This window comes from Rhinopithecus roxellana, chromosome 2, assembly GCF_007565055.1.
Source record: "Rhinopithecus roxellana isolate Shanxi Qingling chromosome 2, ASM756505v1, whole genome shotgun sequence".
Taxonomy (NCBI): Eukaryota; Metazoa; Chordata; class Mammalia; order Primates; family Cercopithecidae; genus Rhinopithecus; species Rhinopithecus roxellana.
This window is the reverse complement of record NC_044550.1, coordinates 84,521,985-84,548,702: the sequence shown is the minus strand read 5'-3', so window position 1 is coordinate 84,548,702 and position 26,718 is coordinate 84,521,985. Positions and strand designations below refer to the sequence as shown.

At 37.8% G+C, this 26,718-nt stretch overlaps 2 protein-coding genes across 6 annotated transcripts in view; one reads left to right on the top strand and one right to left on the bottom strand.

Annotated features, from left to right (window-relative positions):
- The window catches only part of PRMT9 (protein arginine methyltransferase 9), a 47,385-nt gene extending 43,422 nt beyond the window's left edge, over positions 1-3,963 (top strand). The window contains exons 12-13 of one of the 2 annotated variants that reach the window (XM_030917505.1): positions 2,586-2,708; positions 3,004-3,963. In XM_030917505.1, the coding sequence (XP_030773365.1) occupies positions 2,586-2,708; positions 3,004-3,219 (339 nt within the window). In that variant the 3' untranslated portion in view covers positions 3,220-3,963. The remainder of the gene's footprint in view (positions 1-2,585; positions 2,709-3,003) is intronic. The other variant, XM_030917508.1, reaches the window with a different exon arrangement.
- A 2,403-nt stretch (positions 3,964-6,366) lies between these two features.
- On the bottom strand, positions 6,367-26,350 carry TMEM184C (transmembrane protein 184C). 4 transcript variants are annotated; one of them, XM_010360510.2, is made up of 11 exons: positions 26,030-26,301; positions 25,605-25,909; positions 19,266-19,396; positions 19,131-19,167; positions 18,207-18,412; positions 13,522-13,596; positions 12,236-12,329; positions 10,436-10,548; positions 8,919-9,018; positions 7,658-7,829; positions 6,367-7,425 (listed from the first exon to the last, which is right to left on the bottom strand). In XM_010360510.2, exons 2-11 carry the CDS (start codon positions 25,725-25,727, stop codon positions 7,160-7,162), a joined length of 1,317 nt encoding a protein of 438 aa, XP_010358812.1. In that variant the 5' UTR covers positions 25,728-25,909; positions 26,030-26,301; the 3' UTR covers positions 6,367-7,159. The 4 variants fall into 4 exon arrangements, with proteins under 4 accessions (XP_010358812.1, XP_010358813.1, XP_010358811.1 ...); XM_010360511.2 differs by having other exon boundaries at positions 26,179-26,301; XM_010360509.2 differs by having other exon boundaries at positions 25,605-26,350.
- Positions 26,351-26,718: the final 368 nt, after the last annotated feature.

The following is a 26,718-nucleotide window of genomic DNA, read 5'->3' as shown; positions in this document are numbered from 1 at the left end:
TTACCTACAAAGGAACTTATTATAGGTAAAAATCAACCTAGATGTTACAGTAACCAAGGAATTTTGTCGTGACTGCTGATAAAAGTTTATAGGTATTTGGCCAGGTGTGGTGGCTCATGCCTGTAATCCCAGCACTTTGGGGAGGCTGAGGCGGGTGGATCACTTGAGGTCAGGAGTTCAAGACCAGCCTGGCCAACATGGTAAAATCCCGCCTCTACTAAAAATACAAAAAAAATTAGCCAGGTATGGTGGTGCGTGCCTGCAATCCCAGTTACTCTGGAGACTAAGGCAGGAGAATCGCTTGAACTCAGGAGGCAGGAGTTGCAGTGAGCCAAGATCGTGACACTGCACTGCAGTCTGGATGACAGAGCGAAACTGCATATCCAAAAAAAAAAAAAAAAAGTTTATAGATACTCCTCTGAATCACTGTCATAAATGGAAGAAGGGTCCTAGGTTTTAATCTTACGAAAAAGAGTGGTCTTTGTCCAAAAAAGATTTATGTTCTAAACTTGAACCCTTACATTGAGACCTCAGGCTGGCAGCTGGTAAGTATCAGCAGCTAATGGTCAGATTCTAGGAAATCAGACTGCGGACAGCAGGAATGCAGGAGCCTAGGAAAACAGCTCAAGCAAAAGGGGGTTAGCCTCTGTTTAGGAAATAAGGAGTCAAGATTTAGAAATGGGCTGGGCATGGTGGCTCACACCTGTAGTCCTGGCACTTTGAGAGGCAAAGGTGGGGCAGATTGCTTGAGCTCACAAGTTCGAGATGAGCCTGGGCAACATGGGGAAACCCTGTCTCTACAAAAAATACAAAAATTATCTGGGCTTGGTGGTGCATGCCTGTAGTCCCAGCTACTTGGGAGGCTGAGGTAGAAGAATTGCTTGAGCCTGGGAGGTGGAGGTTGCGGTGAGCTGAAATCACAACACTGCACTCCAGCCTGGGTGATAGAGTAACAAATGTTTACTGAATGTCTGCTACATGTACATTTAGATTTGGAGAACAGGGCTATAAATAAAGATAGAATTTTTGGTAAGTTGGATGCGGGCTATGAAAGAGGACTCCATTTTTTTTTTAGGTGAAAGCACCTAGAAGAATGGTTCCCATTTACTGATAATGGGGAAAATAGGATCAGGCTTTGTATGTTGCTGTGGTCACTGAGCAATTGGGTAAGAATTCAGAGAAAGCTCTGGGCTGAAGATTTAAATTTGGCAGCAGCATGTAGCTGGTATTTAAGGCCATAAGACTGGATGAAATAGCATGGGGGCATGATGATAAAGAGGGCTGGGAACTGAACTCTAGAGAACTCATAAAGTTATGAGCTTGGTTTGGTTGGTTATATAGAAGGAACTGGTAAAGATGACAGGAGGGCCAGGCATGGTAGCTCATGCCTATAATCCTAGCACTTGGGGAGGCCAAGGAGGGCAGATTGCTTGAGTCCAGGAGTTCGAGACAGCCTGGGCAACATGGCAAAAACCCATCTCTACAAAAAATACAAATATTAGCCAAATTTGGTGGTAGGCACCTGTAGTCCTAGCTACATGGGAGGATCACTTGAGCCCAGGAGGCGGAGGTTGCAGTGAGCTGTGATCACACCACTGCACTCCAGCCTGGGGAACACAGTGAGACCTAGTCTCAAAAAAAAAAAAAAAAAAAAAAAAAAAACAAAAGTGGGGGCCGACTATGAGGTATGGGTTCAGCAGTGTGGGGATTAGGAGGCAGGTGATAAGAGGTGACATGAGAATCTAAGGCTTCTTCTGGTTTGATGTAAACATAGGAGCATAACAAGGAGTCTTAGAAATGGTGTGGGGTTACTGTTAGAGTTTTTATGGGGAAGAAAGGCTGGATGCTTTCAAGGATGCCCAGGGAGAGGTGAATGTATCTGTGTCCTGTTTCGCCTTATACAAGGAAAATGACAGTTTCCTTTGTTTCAAATGAGGATGAAGCTAAAAATTATTAGTATTAAATAGTAGCATTCAATTGCTACTAAACTTGATAGACCATTTGATAGTGATTCTCAACTTTGTACATTGGAAACATCTGGGGATCCTATCTCCAGATGGTTTGAGGTGTGGCCTGAACAGTTGGGCTTTTAAAAAGCTCCCCAAGTGATTTTAATTTGCAGCCAAGATTGAGAACCACTGCCTTCTAGAAATAAACTTATTTTCCAAATGAAATCAATTATTCTTTGATTGAATCTGGCATCATATCTGAAACAATTCAATTAGTATTGTACCATTATTTCATAAACAAATCCTTGGGTTAAAAATTTTTAGAGCTGTTTAGCTTAAGGAAAAATTTAATCTGTTCCCATCCAAATGAAAGATCTACAGGTAATGGAAACCAGAGCAAATTATGTAACCTGCCTAAACCTTGGTTTGTTCATTCTTTTTGTACTGGAACAATGAAAGTCCTAATGAAAGCCAGCCTTAACTTGATGTGGGAATATAAAGGAGGTAATGTAAAAAGTATTCTATCATACTGAGTCAAGTACAAAGCAAGCCCTGACCACAAAAGGAATGTGTAAAAGTGAAAAACTTCAGCCCTGACCACAAAAAGTGAAAGTGAAAAATTTATACTTTCTCTAGGTACCTATACGCGTATTTTTGGATCTATCCTCATTGCCCTGTATACCTTTAAGCAAGCCAGTGGAACTCTTAAGACTAGATTTAATGACTCCATATTTGAACACCTCTAAAAGAGAAGTAAAGGTAAGAACAACATGCAAAATGATTTCGTTATTGTTTAGAATAATTATCTTAAATTAGGTGATACTTTTATACATAGTTTTAGCTACTTTAAAGATTTAAATCTTATTTTCTGAACAGTATCCAAAAATGGATTTAAGTAAATTAGTGAATAGGTTAAGATTGATATGAATTAGCTGGTGAAATGTATTTTAAAATAAATTCTTGTATTTAAAAGTAACTAAAAAGAGAAAGAAGACTTATTTAAGTCTACTCTATGTACTATGATGATATTTTCATAATTTCTTAATTTTCATAGGTACACATTTGTAAATCTGGAAGAGTGACTGCTATTCCATTTTGGTATCATATGTACCTTGACGAAGAGATTAGGTTGGATACTTCAAGTGAAGCCTCCCACTGGAAACAAGCTGCAGTTGTTTTAGATAATCCCATCCAGGTTGAAATGGGAGAGGAACTTGTACTCAGCGTTCAGCACCACAAAAGCAATGTTAGCATCACAGTAAAGCAATGAAGAGCAGTTTTCCAATGAAAACTGTTTAAATAGAGTATCAACAAGTACAAAATTCTTACCTTAATTAGTGGGGGTCTATAAAAATTCCTTGTAATGGTCAAATATTTTTAAACATTGACATTAAAGCATATTTTAAAAGATTCTAAATAAAAGAGTAGCATTATTATAGAAATACTGCTGCAGATTTGCTTTCTGGAAAAGGATACGTCACTAGTTTTTTGAATTAGGAAACTTCTTTTGCTCGATATTACGGAATAGGGATTTTAAAAGTCTTACTGTTATTGACATGTGTCAATAAGTGAAGCAAAACTTTACTTTTGTAGGCATCTTGGCCTTTTTTCTTAAATCCAAACTTGTAATTGGGAAACACAAAGGCTTCCACTGAAGACCGAGGGTTATGGTTACCTGTAAATTCCAGTCTTGCTTCCTTTAAATACTCAGTGTACATCTGAAACATCTCAGGTTTTGTTTTGAGAATGCAAGCTTGAAAAAGAATTTAAGCTATAAGCTAAATGTAATTACAACAGTTAAGGAGTTAGGGAATAAATCTTCAGGAGGCAGCATTTTTCTTGGTCTACTTTGGCAAAAGAACATTTAAAAGCTGGTAACAACAAAGTTAAATTGAAGAAAGAGTTAATCCTAAACTATTTTTCAAAGTTTTGATTTGGATGCACAATAAGTATATTAGTTGATCCAATTTTTACAGACTTTTGAAATAAACGAAGATCATTATTATGCCTCCTATATGCTGTATACTCTTTGGAAGTCACAAATAAGATGGATCTTTGCTCCAGACTACCTATTCTTGGTACCTCTATTATTATACTACCCGGCTTTATTTTTAAAATAAATTTTATTGCATACATTTAAGGTATACGACGTGAAGCAAATTAACATATCCATCATCTCAGTTACCCATATATTTTTTGTTTCTGACAAGAGCAGCTGAAAGCTACTCATTTAGCATGAATCCCAAATACAGTACAATTTTGTTACCTAAAATCCTCATGTTGTACATTAGATCTCTAGACTTGTTCATCCTACATATCTGCTACTTTGAATCCTTTGACCTACATTTCCCCATTTCTCCCTACCCCCCCATAACCAGTTTTGTTCTTTATGTATTTGAATTTTTTTTTAGATTCTACATATATGTGAGATTATGCAGTATCTTTTTTTCTGTCTGGCTTATTTCATTTAGCAGTGTCTTTCAGGCCCATCCATGTTGTAGCAAATGGCAGTATATTGTTGGTTTTTTTTTTTTTTAGGGATGAATAATATTCCATTGTGTGTATGCATATATATACAGTTTCTTTATTCATCTGTCAATGGACACTTGAGTTGTCTCCATATGTTGGCTACTGTGAATAATGCTGTAATGAACACGGACTGCAGATCTATTTACAAGGTGGTGATTTCATTTGCTTTGAGTATATGCCCAGATGAGGGATTGCTGGATAGTATGGTAGTTTTATTTTTCTTTAGAAACTTCCATTCCATTTTCCGTGAGAGGTAGTACTTCCGAGTGGTTTTTATATGCATTTCCTTGATGATTAATTATGTTGAGCACCCTTTTATATACCTGTTGGCCATCTGTGTATCTTCTTCGGAGAAATGTCTATTCAGGTCTTTAGCCCATTTTTAAAATTGAGTTGTATGAATTCTTTATACATTTTGGATACTAACCCTTTTTCAGATATATAGCTTACAAATATTTTTTACTCAATCTGTAGGCTATTGTTTCATTTTGTTGACTGTATCTTTTACTGTCAGAAGCTTTTTGGTTTGATGTAGTCAGGTTTGTTTTTGCTTTTGTTGACTGAGCTTTTGGTATGGTATTCAAAAAATCATTGCCAAGGGTCAGTGTCCAGGAACTTTTCTCCTATGTTTTCTTCTAGTTTTATCGTTTCTGGTCTTACATTTAGGTCTTTTATCCATCTTGAGTTGATTGTTGTGTATGTCTACGATAAGGGTCTGATTTCATTGTTTTACATGTGGAAATGCAGTTTCCCAGCACCACTTAATGAAGATTGTTCTTTCCCTGCTGTGTCTTCTTGGTGTCTTTGTCAAAAATTAGTTGACTGTATATGTTTGGATTTATTTCTGGATTCTTTGTTCTATCCCACTGTTCTATGTATGTGTTTTTATGCGAGTACCATACTGTCTTGATTACTATAGCTTTGTAATATAATTTATAATTAGGAAATGTGATGTCTCCACCTTTTTTTCCTCAGTATTGTTTTGCCTATTCAGGGTCTTTTATGGTTACATATGAATTTTAGGATTTTTTTTCTATTTGTGTAAATAATGCCATTGGAATTTTGATAGGATTGCATTGATTCTGAATTGCTTTGGGTAGTGTGACCATTTTAACAATATTATTCTGATCCATGAGCACGGGATCTCTTTCCATTTATTTGTGTCTTTCTTTCATCAGTGTTTCATTGTTTTCAGTGTACGAGTCTTTTACTGCTTTGGTGTTAAATTTATTCCTAAGTATTTTTTTTTATGCTATCATAAATGGCATCTTGATTTTTCAGTTAGATCATTCTTTATGTATAAAAATGCTAATGCTTTTTGTATGTTGATTTTGTATTCTGCAACTTTACTGAATTCACTTGAGTTCTAACAGATTTTTTTTTGTGTATCTTTGGGGTTTTTACATATAGCCCAGTTTTAGTTTTAATAGAAATGTTTATAATAGTGGACAGAATAGACTTTGTATAATTACTGTGAACCACTATATCTGTCTCTGTATATGTATATATGAATGAGTATGTGTATAAATACATAAAGCAAAGGCTTTGAGAAACAATACTTATCTTTGCTTTCTGTAACATACTATGGCACTTTCTATTTTATTTTCATTATAAAATGTCAAACATGACCCAGTGGGGTTGTGATTAGCAATTAGAGAAACCCCATCATAGGTAATAAAGTTTTCCCAAATAGCACCTATATATCTTCTGACTGTGGTTTAATGAGTAATTAAGACCATTCAGCCAAGATTTATATTTGCTGCCACCTTTAATAGCACTGACGAAATGTAGTACTTTTTTTTTTTGACCTCTTTTTCACTGTGCCTCTAATCAAAAAATGTTAAAATATTAAGGTTTTTTAATGTTTAAAGAATGAGACATAAAAAAGTTGCAGAAAATAAATGATAAATTCTTATTTATTGAAAGACATTCAGTTGAGAAATAAGAGATATAACTGCTTGTTAGGTAAGCTTATATGGCACATGATTAAGTTCCACTAATTCATATTTCTGCATTATGCTTTCTGATAATTCCGGAGCATTATACTCATGCAGCAGTGGTAGGAAGTACTGATTTTTAAAAAAAAATGTCCATTCTCAACCGGGCGCAGTGGCTCACGCCTGTAATCCCAGCACTTTGGGAGGCCGAGGTGGGTGGATCACGAGGTCAGGAGATCGAGACCATCCTGGCTAACACGGTGAAACCCTGTCTCTACTTTATAAAAAAAAAAAAAAAAAAAAAGCCGGGCATGGTGGCGAGTGCCTGTAGTCCCAGCTACCCGGGAGAATGGCGTGAACCCGGGAGGCAGAGCTTGCAGTGAGCCGAGATTGCGCCACTGCACTCCAACCTAAGTGACAGAGCAAGATTCCGTCTCCAAAAAAAAAAAAGTCCATCCTCTTGATAAAGCAGTGTAACATCAGGAAAATTTAGTTGGGGTCATTGTTTACCATTTGAGTATGTGATACTCTAATGTTAAGAAATCAAGTCTAAGTCTAGGAAATTTAGACCAATTATTTTTGATATACAAAACTTACATATATAAATTCAGTAGTTGTACCTGGCTTGCAGCTATTTTTGTGTTGACAGTTTCCATCATTTATGGTTTGTCCCAAGCACAAAATCCATGGGACTCCAGGTAATGATACAATATAGTAGTCGCACAGTTTGCTTTTCCATACTGTTCAGGAATCCACGGATTTATCTGAAGGTTCTTTTTTTCCTCCTATAGTATCACTAAGTATTTCATCAGATATCTTAGCTGTGGTAGGTGTAGTCTGGGGAGTCACAGTGTGTCCAAACCCTTGGTAGTGACCCATGGGTGAAGGTGGCATAGAAGAAGTAATGGAAATTGCATCTTGTGATGATGATGATAATAAGCTTGTATGTTCATTTTGATCTTGATCCTCGGGAAACAATTTTTTCCTGGGATGTCCCCTGACTGTCCGTCCTTTAATATAAAGTTTTCTGTTAGTCAAAAGTTGTTTTTACCATTATAAACTTACCATTCTAAAAATAAGCTCCCCACTTTCCCCTCTCCCACTCCCCAGAGTTGATGAGCCTGCACTGTGGTACTGCTTTAAAGTCTTTTTTCATCTCCAAATAGATAATAAATTGCCCTAGCAGGAGAAATTCATTATCCCACCTAACCTATTTGGTTGAATTAAATAGCTGGTACTTACCAACATGCCTTACTTGTTCAGAAATATCATCTCTAATATCTGAGACATCCCACATGGCAAGAAAGGAATCAAAGCATGAGCCTTCTTCTGCTTCTTGGACATATGGTTTATATGAGAATGTGTAATGATGAGCAATGGCAGCGAGGAACATCTCAATACAGATAATAAAATCCTATGAGAACAATAATAAAATAACAGTCACCTTTGGATTTTTTTTTTTTTTTTTTTTTTTTTTTTTTTTTGAGACGGAGTCTCGCTCTGTCGCCCGGGCTGGAGTGCAGTGGCCGGATCTCAGCTCACTGCAAGCTCCGCCTCCCGGGTTTACGCCATTCTCCTGCCTCAGCCTCCTGAGTAGCTGGGACTACAGGCGCCCGCCACCTCACCCGGCTAGTTTTTTGTATTTTTTAGTAGAGACGGGGTTTCACCATGTTAGCCAGGATGGTCTCGATCTTCTGACCTCGTGATCCGCCCGTCTCGGCCTCCCAAAGCGCTGGGATTACAGGCTTGAGCCACCGCGCCCGGCCCACCTTTGGATTTAAATCTAGTTTTGTAGAGTGCTATCTTTCTCTAATTGCTTTCCAAAGTGGTAAGATAAACGGCTGTGTTTTTTCTTCTCAGATTATATTCATTTTTCCATTTTCCAAAATAATTATTTTTGACCTCTTCAAAAAAGGCAAAATGCCAAAATGTGAATCTATTTTGCACTTCCTCAAGTAGCAGCCTTGAATTCCTGCATTCAAGCAATCCTCCCACTTCAGCCTCCCACGTAGCTAGGAGTATAGACATGCATTGTCGGGCCTGGCTAAGTATTTTATTTTTTAATTTTTTGTAGAGAGAAGGTCTCGCTTTGTTGCCCAGGCTGGTCTCGAATGCCTAGACTCAAGTGATGCCCCAATGTTGGCCTTACAAAGTGCTAGGATTACAGGCGTGAGTCACTGCATCCAGTCAGCCTCACGTGTTTCTTAGCAAAGTACATTTCATTCTCAGTCACATCAAGTATATTGCATTTCACTACCCAAGGACTACAAGGAGAAATGTAGAAAGAGAATTGGACTTAGGAATAATGAAATCCAGGTTTTATTCGTGTATCTGCTACAAATTAGTAATTATGGCCAATTTCTCTAGGGTTCCCCTGTTTTCTCACCTGTAAAGTGAGGATAATAGCCCCCATACCCTGTGGGTTGTCAGATTTAGTGGAGATATGTAAAAATGCTTAACAAATAGTAAAGTTCTATTGAATTCAGAGATGGCACCTACTTACCTGGAGTCCGGTGGCCACAGCTTCTACAGTTTGCCATTCCCATGTATGCTTTTCAGAAATAACGCCAACTTTTACCAACAAAGCAATAACTACTGCTTGCCTATATGTTAGGAAAAGGTAAACGCCAAATCTATATCAAGCATAAAATGAGCAGTAGTTTTAAAAATGTGCCATTAAAAAAAAAAACCCAGTGCAACCTGTGGACCACCACCACCCTCTGCCTTTACAGCATATTGCTGAAGAAACTCTATCTATGTTAAATATATTAATTTGCTTTACAAATTCATTTTTCTAGTAGTTTTATCCCAAGATAGGGAGTCAAGCTAAGCATTTCAAGCAATCTAGAGATAATGGCCCCAGGTAAAATTTAAACAGCAAATAATGAAGTGGACATGCTTTCATAGTTGTATACACAAGAATATTCGCTTCAGTGTTTCTTATAATGGTAAAAAAATTAGGAACAACCTAAATATCAAAAGGAGATTAGTAAAAAGTTATATCCACATAACAGAATACTAAGCAAAAGCAAAAAAAAAAAAAAAAAAGGCCCACAAAAAACACCCCCCCACCAAACAAAATTATATTTCTTTTTACTGACAAAGAACTGTATCTACAATATACTGAACACATTGTCGAATTCCACAAATTTTTATAGCATGAAACTTTCTCTGGAGTTTTATGTGACACAGGTTTACCAAAATGTTAATCATTCTTTTCCGGGTGGTGGGATTTCAGGGATTTTTCTTTTTCCTCTTTTGTATTATTTCTAACTTGTTAAATTTGGTGTATTTTTTTCTAGGACCCCTATTACCCACCTCTTTACTAAATTTTTTTCCTTTTTTTTTTTTGAGACGGAGTTTCACTCTGGCACCCAGGCTGGAGTGCAGTGGCGTGATTTTGGCTTACCACAACCTCTGCCTTCCGGGTTCAGGCGATTCTCCTGCCTTCCCTGCCAAGTAGCTGGGATTACAGGAGCCTGCTACCATGCCCAGCTGATTTTTGTATTTTTAGTAGAGACTAGCCATGCTGGCCAGGCTAGTCTGGAACTTCCAACCTCAGGTGATCCACCTGCCTCAGCCTCCCAAAGTGCTGCGATTACAGGTGTAAGCCACTGTGCCTGGCCCTCTTTACTATATTGAACTATGTATAGTTTTACCTTCTGTTTTAAAAAGATTTACTGATTATTTTCTCATATAATTAAATATTCTACATCATGCTTTCTTCCAAACTCCACAGTATTTTACTATATGACAGGGCCATGATTTATTTTAATAATTATTCCAGTATTGACATATTTAGGTTATCTCAAACTATTTTCTTCATATAAATGTTACAGTGACCATCTAATTATTTCTTTTGAAAATCCTTGAAGGGCTAAAAAGATGAACTTTTTAAAAGATAAGTAGAGACATTTTAATCTATCATCCGCATTAAGACTATGTTTAAAAATCCTCCGTAATCAACGGTTTTTATTGCCTTTCAAAAAATGAGAACATTTAAAAGAAAGTAACACTTACCAAAAAGAAACAAAAACCACCAGCTTTACACAAAGAAATTTGCCAACAGGTTGGATTGGGCTCAGTTCTTCTTTTAGCACTTTATAAAATAGCAGGAGACAATACATGGCAAACTAGAAACAAGATTAACATTTAAACTTGTTCAATAAGAATAGATATGGTAATAGAAATATTAAAGTTATATACCAGAGACCTGGTACAGAGTAATGTTTCAGGCAAACTTTTCTAGGCTTTATTATTCTATTTTTAGATTAACAAGCTTTTATAGTTTACTACAGATGAATATATACTATATACAACATCCCTATAAATGTTTTTAAGTGTTCACTTCCTGGGTTCCATAAAGGGAACAATAAACAAATGACTGACATAAATGGAAGAAATGGCTTTTGTTCAGCCAAATTAAAAAAATCCATCTGTAATGGCTTTTAAACATAAATCATCACTCATTTTATGAGGCTTTAGCTTATTACACAGTCTATCCTATGTAAATAAGGTAACTCATTAAACAAGTCCAATTTCAATAAAATTTGTGACTATGAAATCTGAATATAAAGAATTGAACAGTTTTTCCTGATGGCAGTGTGTTTGAAGTTCAGCTAGATTTATTTTTTTTAAATGAACAAGACTTATTAACTATTTTTAGAAATCTGTAATAACCTAGTGTAGTGCTGAATAACAATAAATTTTCCTGAAAGTTCACTTTTCCCTATTAAAATTATATAAAATGCTAATGTAAAGTATTTTAGAATATGAAACCAGTAAAGAAAGAATAAAGTGATTCATGGTCTCCAATCATCCTTTGTACACATAAGCCAGTTTTTAAATAACTGTCATGAACTAATTATAAAATTTTATTGCCTAATGTTTTTTCCACTTAAAATACATAACTTCTATATATTTCATCAGGCTTATTTTTAATAACTGCCTAATATTTTGGCCAATGGAAAGACCACAGTGCATTCAACTAGTCCCTATCATTGGGTTTTGGATTGCTTTCAGCCTTTTGTTATTTACAAGTAATAGGCTTTATATACTAAGATACTTTAGGCAAACATACTTTTGAACACTTCTTTAGAATACATTCCCAGAAACAGAATTACTGGTTCCAAAGAGGATGAACATGTGGGAAAGCTTTGGCTACATGGACATTTAATTTTTATTATAAAGCTCTAATACCAAACATGCATACCACTGCATCTAAATTATTTTGCTGACAGCATTAGCCAAAGAATTTAAATAAAATGCACATTTTTTTTAAGCTCCTAAGATCGAATAGAACATTACATCATAGGTCTTTGGAACATTACAGTTTCTAGAACATCATCCATTTTTCTAAACTTGGCATTCTCAATTTTCCTTTAACTCCAAATATATATGATAACAGACAATTTTATTCTCGCATTTTCATTCAAACCCTGTACCGTCAAATATCAATTTGATATTTTCTCTTCTGAATATGTTAAGTATATGTGTGTGTGTGTATTTTTTTTAATGTAGCACTGTGCTTTTATTTATGATATATAGCTATGGAATGAGCAACAAATAAATGAACAAACATGGTCAACATGTGAGGGTATAAGTCGCCAAATAATTTACAAAGACATTATTATATTTTTATATATGTATTAAGATGTATATTAAAAGTTTTTTTCAAGTCTTCCTATAAATTAAATTTCAGATTTAATTTATAGGAAGATTAAAAAGCAAGCCTTATCCTAAAGAAGAAACTTTGTCTAAAGAAATTTAGTTAAAGATACGAATTTAGTACATTTTAAGAAAACTAAACATTTTACTTACCAACTGTGACATGTTGTTTATTATAACCAAATAAGTCCAAGCGTTTGAAAAGCTAAAGTTCCCTTCATCATATATACCAAGCAGCTCACAAATTCTAAAAACAGTAAAGATGAGATATCTCTATGATTAATTAAATCAAAATTATACTTTAAAATACAGCAATAGCAGTACTTATAGAAGTCCGTTTATTTGAGATCCCACTGACAATCACTTGACTTTGGACATAGAGAATTTAGAAGTCAGTTTATTTGAGAGATCCATTGACAATCACTTGACTTTGGATCTAGAGGTGGTTCAAAAATGAAAGAAACCCATTTTTCTCGAAATGTTATTATATGATTATTCCTTCAACTTGAAGGAAATCCCAAATAAGACACATAACACTTAACTAGAAAGAGTACTAAATTAAAAAAAAACAACTATGCAGTCTAACTTCGGGAAAGCTTGATTGTTAAACATAATATAATGCTGGTGTATATAACTGTAGTTGTTAATTTTTTTCCCCTCAGTTGTCTTGGAGGTAAATTTTATGAAGGACCCAGATCCCCTCAAGTAAGTACTACCATCAGTATTGTTATAGTCTTGCCCAATTTCTAAGCTGCAGGGAAATAAAGCATGCCTTCATAATTAAATGGCTAAATAATTGCTAGCTCAAAGGCAGAATAAAGAATGCTTTCACTGGTATTTCTTTCCACTTTTCCTCTGTGAGCATGCAAAATGTTACTAACAACTAAGAGATAAAACATGTAATCCATTGACATTAAAGTCTTTGATGTTCTTGAATTTTTAGGGAATAGTTTTGCCAGGTAGCTTAATGATACCCCATTTTACCTCAATTCTAAGCCTTGACAGAATGTATTAAAAGAAAATATGACTTCTTTCTTAGAGTACTTCTAATATGTTCTAAATTAACTATGTAGAAAACAAAACTGTAATTAACCTAAAGTAGCATACTTTAACTTCATGCAGTAGGGTTTCTGTAAAGCTATGTATTTGAAAAAGAAAGTATGTTTTTTTTTTTTTTTTCTCTTCAAAGTGCTTTATAACAAGCTAGCTCTAGAGAGGAGGTAAATATTTAGAAGACCCCTGTGGTGATTCTTTGCCTATAAATGGTCATGTTATTTATTTTAATAGAGTGAGTTTCTATATAGTTTTTTTTTTTTTTTTTTACAACAGATTAGACCTGCATTATAAATAAGCACATTAACACTATGTTTTCTACTTAGTTGTTCCCACATAAGAGCACAAGGATTAAAAAAAAGTTCATATAAAATCCGAGTACTTACAAAGCAACGATGGTGGTGAAAGGTCTGACAACTGTGTACTGTAATACACCTAATTTGCACCTAAACAGCAATACTCTGCAAAAGAAAAAAAAACTTAGAATTTCAACGACTCATTTAAATAGCATCAGATTTTTCCCAAAGCCTCCAAACTGAAATCACTTTGATGAATGATACCATATTTATAGTTAATTATTTCACCGTAGTCATCCTTAATAGCAGTGGCAGAAGAATGTGGATGGCAGGAAACAAGTTATCTAAATACCTTTTTTTTTTTTTTTTTTTTTGAGATATAGGGTCTTATTTTGTTGCCTAGGCTGGAGTGCAGTGGTATGAACATGGCTCACTGCAGCCTCCACCTCCTGGACTCAAGTGATCCTCCCATCTCAGCCTCCTGAGTAGCTGGAACTACATCTGCATACCACCACACCTGGCTAATTTATTTGCTGTAGACATGGGGTCTCACTATGTTACCCAGGCTACTCCTGACCTCCTGGGCTCAAGTGATCCTCCCACCTCAGCCTCCTGAGTGGCTGGGACTGCAGGTGTGTGCCCCAACACCCAGCTATTTTTAAATTTTCTGTAGAGTTGTGGTCTCACTATGTTGCCCAGGCTAGACTCAAATTCCTGGGCCCAAGCCATCCTCACACCTGTAATCCCAGCACTATGGGAGACGAGGCAGGCGGATCACTTGAGACCAGCCTGGCCAGCATGGCAAAACTCTGTCTCTACAAAAAAAAAAAAATAACAAAATTAGCTCGGCATGGTGGCACACGCCTGTAATCCCAGCTACCTGGGAGGCTGAGGCATGAGAATTGCTTGAACCTGAGGAGGTGGAGGTTGCAGTGAGCAGATATCATGCCACTGTATTCTAGCCCAGGTGACAGAGCAAGACCATCTCAAAAACAAAAAACAAAAAACACAGTAATCTTTGAAAATGAAATTTAGATACCAGTTCTCTGCATAACATCCTATAAATGGTTTTTCATTTGACAAAGACTCCCATTTACCAAACTTTAGACAAGCCTCTGACGCCTCTTTTCAACTTGGCTTCATCTTTGGGCCTTGTCCTTGTCGTGAGTGTCAATCAGTTTAAAAGAATCTTGCTAAATCATTCCTCAGCCCCCTTTGATATCTGATCACCTTTGACATCTGATCAAATTCCTCAGCCCCCACCCTTGATGACTAAGGCCTTGGCCTGCCTTTAGCAAGAATCCTATTCAGTCAGTTTAGTGAGAATCCTCCTAGCCCTGATGTCCCCTCTTTGTAATTCTGCATTCACTGACCCTCAACATGCTCTAGTTATAAATGCTCATTTGTCTTTGTTGCCTTCAGAGTTGAGTACAGTCTGTCTCCCCGATAACCAATCTACATTAATTTGTCATTACTATTCTCTCATGGTCTCCTGTTCTTCCTTCATTGCATTTCCTGAAATAAGTAACTATGTATTTGTGTCTTCATTTAATTCCTAACTCTCCTAACCAAACTGTAAGTTGCATGAGGTCTACGGCTGTTCTGTGCACTAGGGTATTTCTTTATACTAGCATGTACTTGGTGCACAATATATATTTGTCAAATGAACACATTAGTAGCTTATTATTTTAAAAAGCCAGGTAGCTCCCTGTCATTTCAAGGGTGTAAATAGAGACAAAATTTGTCAGGATGTCGTACAAATGGTCCTGTACTGCATAGGGGGCAATGCAGCCATTCTTATGATGTATGTCTACACTGATCACTCTACCTCCATTTACCTTGGCTTGTTAACTTCCACTTTATTCCCAATTTATTAGTGAAACTGCCTTTGCAAAATTACTACTGAGACAGTGAAAGAGATCTAACTTAACCGACTCCATCTTGTGTCTAACCTTCAAGCTATCCTTGTTCATTCCTGGGAGTAGGCTGAACTACCTTTGAGAGAAACTTAGTTTATAGTTTCTCCCAAAGCTATAGAAACAGCCCTGCCCCAAAGCAAACCTCCTTTTTGCCTGGGGACTAGATTGTCTTTGTAGGACTAACATTAGCCACAAGATTAGAAATTATGGTTTAGCCAAAACAGCATGGTACTGGTACCAAAACAGAGATATAGACCAATGGAACAGAACAGAGCCCTCAGAAATAATACCACACATCTACAGCCATCTGATCTTTGACAAACCTGACAAAAACAAGAAATGGGGAAAGGATTCCCTATTTAATAAATGGTGATGGGGAAATTGGCTAGCCATAAGTAGAAAGCTGAAACTGGATCCTTTCCTTACTCCTTATATGAAAATTAATTCAAGATGTATTAGAGACTTAAATGTTAGCCCTAAAACCATAAAAACCCTAGAAGAAAACCTAGGCAATACCATTCAGGACATATGCATGGGCAAGGACTTCATGTCTAAAAACCAAAAGCAACGGCAACAAAAGCCAAAACTGATAAATGGGATCTAATTAAACTAAAGAGCTTCTGCACAGCAAAAGAAACTACCATCAGAGTGAATAGGCAACCTAAAGAATGGGAGAAAATTTTTGCAATCTACTCATCTGACAAATGGGCTAATATCCAGAACCTACAAAGAACTCAAACAAATTTACAAGAGAAAAACAACCCCATCAAAAAGTGGGCAAAGGATATGAACAGACACTTCTCAAAAGAAGACATTCATACAGCCGACACATGAAAAAATGCTCGTGATCACTCGCCATCAGAGAAATGCAAATCAAAACCACAATGAGATACCATCTCACACCAGTTAGAATGGCAATCATTAAAAAATCAGGAAACAACAGGTGCTGGAGAGGATGTGGAGAAATAGGAACACTTTCAAACTGTTGGTGGGACTGTAAACTAGTTCAACCATTGTGGAAAAACAGTGTGGCAATTCCTGAAGGATCTAGAACAAGAAATACCATTTGACCCAGCCATCCCATTACTGGGGATATACCCAAAGGATTATAAATCATGCTGCTATAAAAACACATGCACACGTATGTTTATTGCGGCACTATTCACAATAGCAAAGACTTGGAATCAACCAACCACTGATGTCCATCAGTGACAGACTGGATTAAGAAAATGTGGCACATATACACCATGGAATACTATGCAGCCATAAAAAAGGATGAGTTTGTGTCCTTTGTAGGGACACGGATGCAGTTGGAAACCATCATTCTCAGCAAACTTATCGCAAGAACAGAAAACCAAATACCGCATGTTCTCACTCATAGGTGGGAATTGAACAATGAGATCACTTGGACACAGGAAGGGGAACCTCACACACCGGGTCCTATTGTGGGGAGGGGGTGGGATAGCATTAGGAGATATACCTAATGTAAATGACGAGTTAATGGGTGCAGTACACCAACATGGCACATGTATACATATGTAACAAACCTGCACGTTGTGCACATGTACCCTAGAAAAGTATAATTAAAAAAAAAAAAAAAAAAGCTGAGAAACTCCAGAATAAATGCTTTGGCAAAAAAAAAGCAAAAAAAAAAAAAAAAAAAAAAAAAAAAAAAAAAAAAAAAAAAAAAGGTATGGTTTAGGAGTCATGCAGCTGGAGGCTATAAGATTCTGGCCCTCCCTAAACTGCTCCTAAGATCAGTGCTTGAGATATTTTGCAGACCCTGCATTTGTTGGATCAGCTGGCACCACCAGATCAATAAACTGGCTCATCTGACCTTGTGGCCCCCACTCAGGAACTGACTCGTCACAAGTGGACAGCTTTGACTCCCTACGATTTCACCTCTCACCAATCAGTACTCGTGGCTCACTGGCTTCCCCCTACCCAGCAAATTAACCTTAAAAACTCTGCTCCCCAATGCCTGGGGAGACTGATTTAAGTAACAAAAAAACTCCTGTCTCCCGCACAGCTGGCTCTGTCTGAATTACTTTTTATCTTTTGCAATTCCCCTCTTGATGAATCAGTTCTGTGTAGGTGGCTGGCAAAGTGAACCCCATGGGTGGTTGCATTAGTGGACACGTCCTGTTGATTTTTCAGTTGCATTCTCTTATTGCCTTTCTTTTCTATTCCAATCTCATCCCTCCTTTTCAATTTTATTTCACAAATAGATTATTATAAACTCCTATTTCCCCATCTCTGGAATCTTCTTCCCTCCAATTCATCCTTTATGATATTGCAAAATTAATCTTTCTAAAACACTGTTTTCAAATGTTTGCTTGCTGAAAAATACCAAATGGTTCATTTGTATAATAAATGCAATTGTAACCTCAGTTTATTTTTCAAAATGAAATGACATTAATTTCAATGTCCTACATGAACATATAATAAGCCAAACACTGTTACTTATTGCTCCTACTTCATATCATATGCCGTTCTACAATCTAGACTATCTTGTCTTTGTCTTTTAACTAGCTGTGTGTTCTTATGTAAGATCTGCAGACCTTGGTTCTCAACTGCAAAAGCATATTGATTAAATGATTACTGTTTTTACCTGCAATCCTTTAATTTTTGGATTTGGGATTAATAATGTAAAAAAGACTAACATATATGTGGGGATTACGAAACTGTGTTTTGTTAGCCTTCAAAGAACTAGGAACTGCATCAGGAACTCTATCTTATACTTATTGTTCTGCTATTAATACTTAATGTACTACCTTGTAAAGAGCTGACTGCTACTTAAAAACTCTGCTTAAACGAAAAACCAAAACATAAAAGAATTAAACCAAACATACTTACTCTCCCATAGCCCATGGTGGACAGCAACATAAAGGAGGGAAATGTTTCTGCTGATCTTTGGCTTCAAGGATTAATACCAGATTTGGATACCGGTTAGTTAGGTAATTGGTAAGGAATCCCATAAAGTTGTAAATTACATAAGCTTCGTAGCATTCTCTGCAGGTATCCACATATATTGCAATGCTGGGATATTTCAAAGCTATCCACTATGAAAAAGCACAGATGTTAAAAGATAGTTGCAGCTAAGATAAAATGAATCACCACTGCATTCATGGTACTCACAATAAGCTAATTTTTATGCTTGAGATGTCTTGTCATATACTTACATAGGACTCTCTAAAATGTATCATTATGAGGGCTATCAATCTGTGAAATGAATTTTTAAAAGCAATAAACATCTTAGATATTGGTAAACAAAAACGTTTAAGTGGTTGGGGGTAAATAATGAACCAAGAGAGAAGCTAAAGTAAGTACTTAAGTTCTTAAATCTGAAGTTTTTCTTAATATGATCATAGATAATGCTACTGAAGATATTTCCTTTATATTTACTCAAATTAGAAGCAGTCATCTACAACAATTTCATGTGTATCTACTGGGGAAGGTTTTTAAATTTTTGGTTCAAATAAAAGACTTAATAAATAAAAAGAGTGGTAATATAATTTAAAATATTACATTCTTTACCAATCTGAAAGTTTAAAAGAAAGCAAACAGCTATAGATTTTTAAACATTTATAATATCACATTTTACATTTTTAATTATCATACTTTATATTCTCTATCAACATTAGAAACAAGTGAATCTTTTTACTTTTCTTATTAATCTGACTCCTTATTGTCAATAACATAACTTTCATTAAGCATTCTATAATTATAGTTAGTATCATCAAACAAGTTCTTAATGAGATAAAAATGAAATATACTTACACTATCTAAACTGTAAATGGGTACCATCCAAAGAATCCTATTGGAAAAGGAAAACATAAATTTAAAACGTTTTATGTCATATTTATAAAGTAAGCCAACACAACACTGGTGGAATCAAAATATATTAAGACGTACCTTATTATTGGTTTTTGCAGTTCAGGTTGTGTATAATGCACTAAGTGTTGCAATATCACCCACAGTGATATAGGTATAGTCAACAGCAAAAAGATTCCAGCAATAAACCAAGCCTTGGTGTGTATTCCAACCTTAAGAAACAAAATAACATGTTAGTATAAATTCTTGTATTAAAACGAAAGAGCTTGGCCGGGCTCAGTGCCTTATGCCTATAATCCTAGCACTTGGGGAGGCCAAGGGGGGTATCGCTTGAGGCCAGGAGTTTGAAACCAGTTTGGGCCTACAAAGTGAGACCCTGTCTCTACAAAAAAAAAAAAAAAAAAATTTAAAAAATTTAAAAACGTAAAATTTTGGGGGAGGCGGACTTTAGTATGAATGCTTTTTTTTTTTTAAGGGAAAAAGGTGGGCATTTATTTTTGATGCCTGAAGGGTTGAGCAGTGTACAATTAAGATAGAACTGAGGTCTGCAACTTTAAGTATCACTATTTCTTTTCTTTTTCTTTTTTTTTTGAGACGGTTTTGCTCTGTTGCCCAGGCTGGAGTACAGTGGCGCGATCTTGGCTCACTGCAACCTCTGCCTCTGGGGTTCAAGTGATTCTCCTGCCTCAGCCTCCCAAATAGCTGGGATTACACACCCAGCTAAATTTTTTGTATTTTTAGTAGAGACGGTGTTTCGCCCTGTTGACCAGCCTGGTCTGGAACTCCTGACTTCAAGTGATCCATCTGCCTCAGCTTCCTGAAGTGCTGGGATTACAGGCATGAGCCATCATGCCCGGCCCAGTTTCACTGTTTGAACAAGACTTTTTCTTCCTCTACCCAGGGCCAAAGATAAAAGAGGTAGAAAACAAAAGTATGGAGAACAAATGCATTTTTACAACAATAAATTTCTACATTAAAATGTATAGAAAGCTTAAAAAGGGCTGAGTGAGGTGGCTCATGATTGCTTGAGCCCAGGGGTTCTAGACCAGCCTGAGCAACATGGCGAGATGCCATCTCTACAAAAAATAAATTAGCGAGGCGTGGAAACATGTGCCTGTAGTCCTACCTACTAGGAAGGCTGAGGTGGGAGATCTGCTTGGGCCCAGGAGGTCAAGGCAAAAGTGAGCCATGATTGTGCCACTGTACTCCACCCTGGGCAACAGAGACCCTGTCTCAAAAACAAAAACAAACCAAAAGCCAATACAAAGTCTTACTAATTGTGGGGGCGTTAATCAAAGCAGTAAATGAAAAGCAAATATATGGAGGTGAAGACTCTAAAAGGAATGTGAGCACTCATATTACAGGGCTTTTTGCTTTTATCCATTTCATTTAAAATTGAATACAGTAGTCCCCACTTATATGTGGGGGATAGGTTCCCAGACCCCCAGTGAATGCTTAAAACTGTAGATAGTCCCAAATCCTATATGCATATACTATGTTTTTTCCTATACATATATACTTATGATAAAGTTTAATTCATAAATTGGACACACAGTAAGTGGTTAACAATAATAGAACAATTATATTTTGTAATAAGTTATTTAAAACTTATAAATTACTTATTTCTGAAATTTTCCATTTACTATTTTCAGACCACTGTGGACAACAGATTACTAAAACCAAAGAAAGTGAAATTTCAGTGACAATCTAATAAAATAATAATAGGATAAGCATATTCCAGATCTTCTTTATTATAAAGTGATCATTAAGAATGGTACTGCGGTCAGGGGCAGTGGCTCATGCCTGTAATCCCAACACTTTGTGAGGCTGAGGCGGGCAGATGGTTGGGCCCAGGAGTGTGAGACCAGCGTGGGCAACATGGCAAAGCTCCATTTCTACAAAAAATACAAAAAATTAGCTGGGTGCCTGAGGATCACCTGAACCCAGAAGGTGAAAGCTGCAGTGAGCCATGATCATGCCACTGCACTCCAGCCTGGGTGACAGAGCGAGACCCTGGCTCAAAAAAAAAAAAAAAAAAAAAAAAAGAAAAAAAAGTAGTGCCAAGTAATTGCTGTTTCTGATTGCTTTAGTTCCAAAAACTACAACTTGGTGGTACACTTAGGAGAAAAATGATGTGCTTGTGACTAATGAAGGTCAAGTGTCCTCAGTCAAAGTATAAACTTTCTTTATAGAAAGTTGTTTTTTAAACAATCATAAAACAAGTGACTAGAGACTTGGTCATTACAGGCCAAATTTTAAAATCCTGTAGTATCATTTTTACATTGCAAGTGGTAATTTAGTTTAAGAAAAACATCATCTCTCCACATTAATGTCATTAATTATTGGTTTTACAGTTGTTTTGATTTTTGAGCTATATAAAAGTTATATGCATAAGAAATTTAACCTATTTTATGTGTGTATATATTTAACATTATAATAGAATAACTCAACACTAGGTATCTGCAGAAATTATCAATATAATTCTTTAATTTTATGTTTACCTCTAAATAATTTATTCAAATTTGAGACACACTGATATAGATATCAGTAATATTAATCTTATCAGCCATGAGTTGAGTTTTTTGGCTCATGAAATGAGGAGGAGATAAACAGATTTTTTTCTATGGTAACTTGAGGAAAGAAGAAAGGAAATAAAAAACCCTTAAAGACAAGCATCCAAGAATAAGTTAACTCTCCCTCAGCAAAATGCTTCAAAACAGAGAGTGGAGATGAATAGGAGAGATTGCTTTCTGGGCCTGGTCTTCCTGAGGGGAGAGAGTAGAACTGACCCAAGGGCATGAGGTAAATGTGCTGAGGTTGAAAAAGAAAAAAAAAAAAAAAAAAAGTGTGCTGAGGTAAAAAGACTAGAGCAGCATGCCATCACATGCACATTCACTTCAGGTATACATGGTCAGCCAAGAGAGTGGGAAAAACAGCTTAAACAGGGCAGATGGTCATCCTACCATTCTAATAAATGAGTATATGCTCCACCATGGGCATGGGATGAGCTTCCAGAACTGTGAGAAAATAAATTTCTGTAGTTTAAGCCACTCAGGCTATGGTATTTTCTTATGGCAGTCTGGGCAGACCAAGATAAGCTGCCACATTTATATCTGCAGTTCAAATCTTTCTGAACATTAGATTTGCATATCCAACAGCATATCTAACATGCCTATTGAATGTCTCTTATTAAACTAAATGTCCGTAACAGAACTCAATTTCTCTCAAACCTGTTCCTAACGCTCAATTTTCTATCTCAGTAACTAGTATCACTTACACAGTTGTTCAAATAAAAAACTTCAGAATTATCTTTGATTTCTTCCTTTCTCTCATTGCTTCTCCTCTGGAATCCAATCTCCCGCCAAGTCTTGTTTGCTCACTTCTAAGGATACTTACAATTCAGTTTTCCATTTCCATTCCTGCTATCCTTACCGGGGCCAGAAACCATCGTAGCCCAGGCACCTGCCACCTCTCACTACTGTAAAGAGCTTTCTAACTTCCCTTCACTTCTGCTTTATTTTCCATAGCTGGTAGAGTGGTCTTTTGAAGTTATGCAGTTAGACTGCCCTGCATGGTAACTTCTCAGATCTTTTCTGGTTTTCTCCACAGCATTTTATACAATTTTATTGATTTTTTTTTTGGTTCCTTTTGTCTCCACCACTAAGTTCTATGGAGGTAAGTGTTCTCTCATATAGTATACAAAGCCTGATTCATCATTGGGACTCACTCATTTGGGCAGAAAGAAGGGGAAAAAAAACGAAGTAAAATATGTATTGTGGTAGATGGTGGTAAGTCCTATGGAAAAGAAAAAATAAAGCAGAGAAAGGAATATGAAAAGTTAGGGAGGGGAAGTTGACAATGTTAAATAGAGTAGTCAGGTGACATCCGAGTAACGACCTGAAGAACATAAAGGAATGAGAAGAATATCTAGGGAAAGGACATTCTGAGAAGGGGAAACTTCGTGCAAAGCTTCAAGGAGGGAGCATGCCTGGGATTTTTTTTTTTTTTTTTTTTTTTTGAGATGGAGTCTCGCTCTGCCGCCCAGGCTGGAGGTGCAGTGGCACAATCTCAGCTCACTGCAAGCTCTGCCTCCCGGGTTCACGCCATTCTCCTGCCTCAGCCTCCCGAGTAGCTGGGACTACAGGCGCCTGCCACCACACCCGGCTAATTTTTTTTTTTTTTTAATAGAGACAGGGTTTCATCATGTTAGCCAGGATGATCTCGATCTCCTGACCTTGTGATCTGCCCGCCTCGGTCTCCCAAAGTGCTGGGATTACAGACGTGAGCCACCCTGCCCGGCCAATGCCTGGGATTTTTGAACAAAGTCGAGCAGTGGAAGCCTAGGACTTGAGGAGAAAAAGTCAGAGGGGGATCGGGTGGGAGTAGTGTCAGATCATGTTGGACCCTGATGGCCACCATGAGGAATATTGGCCTTTAGTACTAGAAGTGATTTAAGAGGACACACATAATGTACCATGTTTTAACTGGTTACTCCGGCTGGTGTGTTGAGAAGAGACCAAGCAAGACATGTTGAGAACTTGGCTTAGGATGTTAGCAGTACAGATTGCAGATTCCAATTTTTCTTAAAAAGCTAGTGGAACCTGGCCAGGAGAGATGGCTCATGCCTGTAATTCCAGCACTTCAGGAGGCCGAGGCGGGCGGATCACAAGGTCAGGAGATGGAGACCATCCTGGCTAACACGGTGAAACCTCGTTTCTACTAAAAAGACAAAAAATTAGCCGGGCGGGGTGGCGGCGCCTGTAGTCCCAGCTACTCAGGACGCTGAAGCAGGAGAATGGCATGAACCCGGGAGGCGGAGCTTGCAGTGAGCTGAGATCTCACCACTGCACTCCAGCCTGGGCGACAGAGCGAGACTCCGTCTCAAAAAAAACAAAAACAAAAACATAAAAAACCTAGTGACACCTAAAAACCACAGTTGAAACTAACAACTAAGAGAAGTCTTAAACTGATATTATGCATATTAGACTTAGACTGATATTATGCATATTATTAACCTTTAAAGTAGTTCCTATACCATGCTCCAAGGAAATATTTCAAAGTAAGAAAAACCCAATGTATTAAGATGCTTATACCTAAGTTTTTGTAGACAAATTGTGGAAATAACCTAAATATCTAACAAATGGTAAATATTTAATGTAGCAGAATATTACATGGCCATTAAAAATAACTATACGGGCCAGGCACAGTGGCTCATGCTTGTAATCCCAGCACTTTTGGGAAGCCAAGGTGGGTGGATCACAAGGTCAGGAGTCGAGACCTGCCTGGCCAACACGGTGAAACCCCGTCTGTACTAAAAATACAAAAATTATATGGGACCGGGTGCGGTGGCTCACACCTGTAATCCCAGCACTCTGGGAGGCCGAGGAAGACGGATCACCTGAGGTCGGGAGTTTGAGACAAGCCCGACCAACATGGAGAAGCCCTGTTGCTACTAAAAATACAAAAGTAGCCGGGTGTGATGGCACATGACTGTAATCCTCGCTGCTAGGAAGGCTGAGGCAGAAGAATCGCTTGAACCCGGGAGACAGGTTGCGGTGAGCCGAGATCTCACCACTGCACTCCAGCCTGGGCAACAGGAGCAAAACTCCTTCTCAAAAACAAACAAACAAACAAACTACATGGACTATGCTAGTATGGGAAAGTCATCAGAAAATAATTTAGTCTAAATAGAGAACACAAATGTATATTAAATACAGTTTATGTAAAAATCATTTCCACAATAAAGAAGGACCTAAAATAGTCATGGTCTTGTTATAGTTCTTGTAACAGGTGTTCCTTGTAAAAGTACTTGGTGTGTTTTATTAACCCCGAATTTAAAGTTCATTATATAATATTTATATCTGAGTTATTTACCTTGGGGTTTTCCAGCTTGTAGTACATTACTGATGTCACAATAAGCATATGACATCAAAAATATATATAAGGTGGTTTTTGCAAAACCTTTGTTGGGTAAGGGCTAATTTCCACAGTAAAAACAAACACCAAAGTTAAAACAACTAGAATCCTTTGATTCAGGAAGCTAGTAAAAAACTAATAAAATTCAATACATGGTTTTCAAGGTAGTTTATTTGACCTAGTTTAGTCCAATATCTGAACAGATCGGATTTTATGAATAAAATTACCTTATTTTCAGGGAACTGATGAATACTTGCAAAACAGTGCCCTTCTAAGCAGCTATATTAATATATTCTATTTTCTGGACCCGGTCTCACCTCCACCTGTAGCATGACTTGAAGAACCGTGAACAAGAAATTAGAGAGTTTTATATCCTAAGAGTGGGGTCGTTTACATTAGATGGTTTTCAGGATTGTCAGAGCAGAAATGAGGAAAGGGTGTCTCCTTCCCAACCACAGATGGGTAGAAGAAAGTGTAGAGGCTGATGGTGCAGAACCCTCTTACCTCCAGTTTCTGTAATTCCCACACGCATAGGGGAACCGCAACCACTATGGACACCAGGTAGATGACCACTGCTAAAGGTCGAATCCACTGTCTCCAGTTCCTCCAGGTACAAGTGCAAGGCATGTTTTCGCACAATCAGATCCGGTTAGCAAGGGAAAAGAGCTCGAAAAGATTGTAATGGGGAGCCCTGTTCTCTGGCTTTTTGTCAACTCGCATACTACGGAGAAAAAGCTGTCGGGTGACTTTACGAACAGCTCAAGCCGCCTCCTGGACGGGCGCTGTGTCTTCTGCTGCTGCTGCTGCTCCTGCAAATGTAGCCGCTCAGGGTGCTATTGGGGAGCAGTGCAGGCAACATTCTTTCTTCCCCACCCCGCATCTACCCGGTTCTACTGCGGTGGAATCCCAGGCAGAGCCGCTGCCCTCACCTGGGGATCGCCCTGAGCTCTGCCTGCACCATGGCTTCCAGGAAAGCAGCACCGACCAGGAACCGGCCTCTAGGGACCCTGCACACTCCGGTTCTGTCTCGCAGCTGCCTGCCCACTCGCTCTTTTCTTTGGGGAATCGAGCTTCCTACCTCCCGCACTGGCAGGCGTCTCTTCAACCGATTCCACTAGTAGGTAAGGCCCCAGGAGCTCACTCACTCGCACGGGACATCCCCTACGGCGGAACCCAAGGCCAAACCAGGACTTTCAGCTCTTTTCCGCTTCCGCCCCTGAGGTCTAAGGCAGGTGATTCGTCGTCAGCGCCAAACTGGACCCGCCCCATCCGGCTCACTTTGCTCTCTCTGATTGGTCAGCTGCGGGGGCGGGGCTGCAGGATTGCGTACTGGGGTTAGAAAGAAGAGCAGGTGCATGGAAGTGGGTGGAGTTGCCGCAGGTGGTCCAGTGGGCTATTACAAGGATTCTGGAAGCTGCGGGAATTGTTTGAGGATACTTGAGGCACACCTACTACATTCTTCTGCTGGAGTTATGCCAGTTTAAAGAAAACTTGGGTAAGGGGCGGTTACTTCAGAGTTGGACTGAAAGAGAGAAGGCCCATCTCTACACAAAACATCCCCTATTCAATCTGGAGTAGATACAGAAGTCGGCTGGAGTAACAAGACAGGGAAGAATGG